The 7,160-nt window shown below is 38.7% G+C and overlaps 1 protein-coding gene across 1 annotated transcript; it reads left to right on the top strand.

Annotated features, from left to right (window-relative positions):
* Positions 1 to 4,878: 4,878 nt before the first annotated feature.
* On the top strand, positions 4,879 to 6,878 carry LOC109862280. Its single transcript, XM_020442275.1, has 4 exons — positions 4,879 to 5,073; positions 5,506 to 5,574; positions 5,708 to 5,861; positions 5,995 to 6,878. Exons 1-4 carry the CDS (start codon positions 4,879 to 4,881, stop codon positions 6,876 to 6,878), a joined length of 1,302 nt encoding a protein of 433 aa, XP_020297864.1.
* Positions 6,879 to 7,160: the final 282 nt, after the last annotated feature.

The raw sequence follows: 7,160 nt of genomic DNA, 5'->3' as shown, positions 1-7,160 counted from the left end.
TTTTTCTCGTATTTTCATATGTTCAATTAATTTGTTTCCTAATATTGTTTTTAATTTCGTAGTTTCTAGCATACATTGTGATCACGTGCGATAAAAATCTCCGATAAGAAGTTGTTCTTCTTGCAACTTCTTGGTTGCAATACGAGCTGGCGTTAAAGAACGCACAATGTTTTTAATTTTGGCCCATTTTTCAGGAAATAAATATTGATCCTTATTGTTACCATCACAACATTTTTTTAATTTTAAAAGACGCTCGAGCATATCTAGCGTTGAGTGCCACCGCGTTGGACAATCCAGGATCGGTTTTTTTTTAATTTATTGCTTTCAGTAAGCTTTTAACAACCGGCGACCGTAATTTTTTGCAGACGTTTCTTGCTTCGGATATAATTGCCAAAATTGTACTATTTCTTAGTGTGTCCGATACTGCTAATTGCAGTGTATGAGCTGCACACTGCACTGATCTGACCTGATATCTTACTTCTTCTATATTTTCTTTATTTTCTTTATTGTCCAAAATGAGTTCTTCATTTGACAATGAAAGTTCTAGCTCTTCAATATGATTTTCTTCATTATATTCTAATTTTTCTTGATCCTCCCCAAGAAGTTCAACAAGTTTAATCATATTAGATCCGTTGTCCGTCGTTATAGAATAAATCTGCCTCACAGATATTCCGTATCTTAAAAGTACATTTTTTAATATATCTTTTAAGTTTGCAGCTGTATGTCAATCGTAAATTTCTTGCACTGCTAGAGTGTGTAAGACAACTTGTGTTTTTCTATGTATTGCACATTTATTCCTATAAAAGAGCGATCCATACAGGTCGCGTCGTCAATTTTCAATGATACTAATTTATTTTTTAGTTTCTTCGCTACCTCTTCCCGAAAGCATTATGCTTTCATTACAACGGCATTTCTTACTTCTTGTGAAGAAATAATTGAAGTCGCCACGGACGGTATCATATGAATGAGATTTTGATACGCAATATCATTAATTAGATTCAATGGTCGACCGTGAATAATAACTAAATCTACGCATTCATTTAAAACTTTGTCCTTCATGGCTTAGTGTTATTTCTACGTGTTGAAGCAGCCATTTCTTCATGCTTTCTTTTATTACGTAGCATGACTAATGTAAATTCATGCGGATGAATCGAAGACACATGTGCCAATAGATTTGTAGCATGATTTTCTTAAAGATATATTTTATTTAAAAAATAATCAACGTCTAGTATATATAAATACATTTAAAACTACTTACAGTAATTTCATGTCTATAATCATTAATTAAACATAATGATTTGTTGCACGATGAATTGTACTGGAAATACTCGTGTACAAAATTTGCTTTTCTCCGGCCCATTTTTTCGTCGTACTGAATAAATTTATATATAAATTGTAAAAATCGTCTTCTGTGTTAGTTTCTTAATATAATATGAATCACTGTGCTCGATTGTCTACTGATGTGTCTACACGACGATGACGTGTACTGTGTACAGTGATGTGTCTTCTCATCGTCGAAGCATCGAACTTTTATTTATTTATTATTGCTCTAGCATAAACACAGTTAAAGCAATAAGATACATGTTTGACGCTCGTCCTTTGCTGCCGATACTTGAACTGTGTTTATGAAGATACATCACTGTACACAGTACACGATTGTGTAAACACATCAGTAGACAATCGAGCACATTAAGCGATTGATATTATAATAAGAAACTAACAGAAGACGATTTTTACAATTTATATATAAATTTGTCCAATACGACGAAAAAATAAGCCGGAGAAAAGTAAATTTTGTACACGAGTATTTTCAGTATATGATTCATCGTGCAACAACTCATTATGTTTAATTAATGATTGTAGACATAAAGTTACTGTAAGTAGTTTTAAATATATTTATATATACTAGACGTCGATTATTTTTTAAATAAAATATATCTTTAGGGAAATCATGCTACAAATCTATTGGCACATGTATCTTTGACTCATCCGCATGAATTTACATTAGTCATGCTACGTAATAAAAAAAAGCATAAAGAAATAGCTGCTTCAATTAGTTTATAAAAAAAGCGTCTTTATATTTTGTCGGTCTATAAGTCCAATAAGCGGTAGNAAGATTAATTATGCAACAAAAATTGCTTTAATTAATCTATCTATATAATTTTTAAGAATACCATTAGTAGGAAGATACCAAAATAATACCGGTATTTTATTACGGTTTTCGGTAATATATCGGTTTTGGTACTATAACGGTAACGGTAACACTCAATTTCGGTACTATATTGGTTTTGGTATACAAACTCTAGTATAATACCGGTATTGAAATCATACCGGTAATAAGTCCCTGCTTCGAAATGGACGTGCGCTGAAACATCCCTGGACGTCGATTGTTTGCAGTCCTACGGGATGCGGGAAAACAATTTTTGTAAAGACTTTTCTCCGTTATTTGCTGGAAAAGATGACTGTTCGATTTGGGAGAATTTTATTTTATTACGGCGAGTTGCAACGCGAGATGACGGGAAAATGTAAAATCGAGTTTCGCAAAGGACTACTGCGCTGGGAAGATTATTCGAACGACCCGCTCTGTGCAAAATTAATAATAACACAGCCACACACAAAAAAAAGTTCTGGCCTAGGGGTCAGACCATGTTTACTATATGTTTTTGGAGTCGCTGAATCCGAATCCGAAGTCCATTTAATCCTATCACATCAGGTTTTGGACATAACCTCAAAAAACCTATAATTCAAGCCCAATTAGCCAGTTATACCAAATATATTAAACCAATTAACTCTATAACCCCTCAACTCCATAACTCTGAACCTCTTAACCCGTTAATTTCTTGACTTCAAATTCCAATAACCCTATAATCTCGTAAACCCATAACCTTATATCGTATGCTTAGAAAACAAATGTGGAACCGTCGGCATTAGCGTTACCCAATGTACGCCACGAGGAGGTTGCACGAACGGATTTTGTATATCATATATAGCCTTTATAAGAGCTATTTTAAAGGTAACCTGATGAATAAATAAATAAATAAATAACAAATAACAAATAACAGATATATAAAATTTTAGTCATTCTCTTTTTTCGAACTATAACAGGTTTTTTTTTTATCGAAAAATCTGTGCAATGCGTTCCGTTTGCGCTTTCTAGCATCTTTCTGTGTATCTCTCTTTAGCATCCAGCAGAAATCTGCAATCATATTTTTGTCTCATCTTCCTTGGTAACGAGTTTCCATCATATTGATATCCTGGTGAAATCGTTCGCCCTGCTCTTTGCTAAAGTCTCCAAGATTGTCAGGAAATTTTTTAAGGTGCGAGTGCAAAAAATGTAATTTTAAATTCATTAGACATCCAAGCGTTTGAAAGTCTGTAATCATTTTTGCAACGATTTGTTTATATTCAGGACTTTTTGTATTTCCCAAAAAGTTCTGGGCCACTGCTTTGAAACTAAGCCAGGCTTCTTTTTCCAATTGATTTATTGTACTAACAAAAGTAGTATCTCTAAACATAGTTCTGATTTGTGGTCCATCAAATACGCCGTGATCCAGGGACTCAGCCGGATAACGAAATTGCTCCGTTGCCCGCCGTCACCGCGTGGAGGTGCCCTGGATGCAGACACAGATGAGACACTACTCTGGATATAGAGGTAGCTCGGGAAAATAAACAACAACATGTGTGGAAATATCCTCGCTGTGTAGATCATTTATTTTGTTGGGATGATACAAAATAGTTTAATACACTGGTCTTCAAGTCGAAAATGACTGATCTTGTGCGAGATGAGTCTTGTAGAAATCCTGGGCCATGATAGGTTATGCTATGAGAGTTATAATGCTATTGGAATTTAAGGTTAAGGGGTTATGGGGTTTAAGAATTAAGGGGTTATAGAGTTAATTGGTTTAATATATTTGGTATAACTAGCTAATTGGGCTTGAATTATAGGTTTTTTAAGGTTATGTCCAAAACCTGATGTGATAGGGTTAAATGGACTTCGGATTCGGTTTCAGCGACCCCAAAAACATATAGTAAACATAGTTTGACCCACAGGCCAGAACATTTTTTTTTTGTGTGGCTGTGTAATCGACGATCTTATGCGAGAATCATCGTCGTGCGAAATGATCGTGGATTCGTTTACCAAGAATAGCCACCATAAAAATCTTAGTTATACTTATTTCACAGAATCTCTTTTATCAGGGACGCAGTCAACGCGATATTTCGCTGAAATTACATTGTGGTTTTCAAGAATCCGCGCGATCGCGCGCAAATTTGCCATCTTGCGTGTCAAGTCTATCCCGACGACGCAAAATTTTTGGAAGAAGCGTACTACGACGCCACTTCGCGTCCTCACGGTTATTTACTGCTCGATTTGAAACAATCAACACCGGACGAATATCGTTTTCAAACGTGTATCTTTCCCAACGATCTGCAGATCTACCGCAAAAACAAGTGTATAAAAACCCGAAGCACACGAGCAAAAGGCGTCATTCGAAGCTACGATGCTGTCGGCGACGAAGCGGAAAAAGCAACAAAAGGCGCATATTAGGGCTAAGCGCTCTCTCGGTGAGAAAAACATTTGTCTACTGAANGCTCTGTGTCTTCTAAATAAAAAACGCGCTGCTTTTTTGCAAAACGCTGATACCAAATTCATCGCGTGTATTTGCGAGTGCGTCCACAATACGCTCAGAGGTAACGTACCGCTCGAAAAAAGAGAAAAGAACGCTTAATCCGATACAAAACGGCGCTGCGACGTATCGCGGAACAAAAAGATACTTGAAAGTGCAAGAGAAAGCTGCTAAGAAAGGTGCAACAAGGCTTTTTACCGTAGATCATCGGGCCCATACTTGCAGCTTTATTATCTCGAATTATCGAGTAATCATGGAACGGGCTAAAAAAATGGTGCTGATTTCCGCGGATAATCTCGAAAGAATGCAACAACGAATGACGGGGGAAAATACCGCTGCTAATACCATACGCACTCCCGGAACCGTGCTCTTGCGTCTCGACGCGGAGATGAGACGTATTCTCGATTCCCTTGTTGATGAAGGTGAAAAATGNAAATTGTACAGCGAAGTACTTTGTCGATATCTATATTTTATCCGAAAAGCGAGAAAGCGTTTTTGCAAAGAAGAAGATCCATCCGTGGCGGAAATAACTGCTGTGACTAGTGGAGAGAGGGAAGAGGAGGAGGAGGACGAAGAAATGAGAGAACTATTTCACGACGCGGAAGAACCAATGGACGCTTTGCCTCAAACATCCTCTGTTTTACCAAAACATTATTCAACGCCTTTGCGACACAATAATAATAATCAATATCAACGAATTAATCAGTCAACTCCGAAAAAAACTGTATCGTTTGCAGATATTTTATTTAACAACAGCAGCGCAACGAGCTCTCGCAAACAAAAAACTATAACAAACATAATAGAAACAATTCCAAAAACTTACCGTCCCAAAGCGCGAATGCTTTTGAATCATCTAATCAAAACGGCTGTTCCCGTCAAGATCACATGGAACGAACGCGGCATCGTGACCAAGAGTCCAGAATTAGTGGGAGCGAATATTGTGGAACTCGTAAACAATGTGATGCGAGAAAGAAAAACCGCTGGAATAATGGAGGCCATTCATTTCGCTTATTTACTTTGCGACATTAACACGCCTCCTCAATACGTGAGAAATCCTAAATATTTACGCTTTTTGCGAAAAGGAGGAAAAAGTACAAAGCGCAAATCTCCGCATAGCATTGAACAAGAAGAAGAAGCCGAAGAAGAAGAAGAAGGATGAGATTACCGCGCCACCGACAAGAACAAGAAAAAGATACGAATCGGGATTCCGAGACGGCTGCTCACGTGGAACGAAATGTAAACGAAACGCTTGACCAGTTGTATTATAATCCCGCGCATTACGCCGGTTACTCGTCGACGGGAAATTTGTCGCGAGCCGCTAAACCGAATTACTAGCGCGAGGACGTTGTTCGCTGGCTTTGTTCGCAAGATGCTTACACGTTACATCGTCCCGTGCGGCGAAAGTTTCCCCGACTGCATTACAACGTGACGAATATCGACGATCTCTGGGAGGCTGCTTTGATAGAATTGCGAAATTTGCAAAGCTATAACGACGGATATTGCTATCTACTGACAGTTATGGACGTGCTCAGCAAATTCGTGTGGGTGGAACTGTTGCGAGACAAAACAAGTGCTCAAGTCCTTCGTGCGTTTCAACGCGTGCTCTCGAGAAGCGGACGAAGACCCGTATATCTGCAAACCGACAAAGGTAAAGAATTTATCGCGCATTCGCTGCAAAAATTTCTCAAGGAAGAAGGAATTCGTTTCCGCGTGGCACGTAATCCCGACTTTAAAGCAGCTGTGATCGAGCGTTTCAATAGAACGCTAAAAGAGCGCATGTGGCGCTACTTCACGCACAAAAACACGAAACGTTACCTCGATGTCTTGCAGGATATTGTGCACGCGTACAACCATACGCCGCACTTTTCCATACGCATGAAACCCGCGGATGTTACGGTGGAAAACGCGAATATTGCGCGCAAAAACACGTGGCATCGTTGGAACAAACAGCGAGCAAAAGCAGCTAAATACTACGTCGGCGATCTCGTACGTGTCAGTAAAGCGAAAGCCGCCTTTGAGAAGGGATACGAGGCCAAGTGGAGCAAAGAGATATTTCGAATTCATCGTGTTCTCGAGTGGCGAAATCCGCGCGTTTACGAGCTGAGTGATTTAGCGGATGAGGTTATAGACAAAATTTTCTACGAGCAAGAACTGGCTCCTGTTGTTAGAAACCTACAAAAAGAAACTTTCATCGTTGATCGGGTGATAAAGAGCAAAGGTCGGGGACGTAATAGGCAACTGCTAATCAGTTGACAAGGTTATCCGTCTAAATTCGACTCGTGGATTCCGGCTTCGAGTTTAACAACGCTTGCACAAGGCGACGACAATGATGGCGACAATAATGATAACAATGGAGGAACACTTTTTCGTAGTTTTTCGGAGCAATAGCAGTATGCTTTACTTCCCGCACAACACCACTTCGTGTTTTACCACGGAATTACCTCGCCGTATAGATTTGCAGGGAAAATGGGAAGTTGCTCTCAGCGAGATTCAGTTTCCTTCTAGTTTTTTACATTTACGCGAAGATGAAGCTCT

Source organism: Pseudomyrmex gracilis, unplaced genomic scaffold, assembly GCF_002006095.1.
Source record: "Pseudomyrmex gracilis isolate BER0280 unplaced genomic scaffold, ASM200609v1 scaffold_1587, whole genome shotgun sequence".
NCBI lineage: Eukaryota > Metazoa > Arthropoda > Insecta > Hymenoptera > Formicidae > Pseudomyrmex > Pseudomyrmex gracilis.
This window is presented reverse-complemented; position numbering and strand designations above follow the sequence as displayed.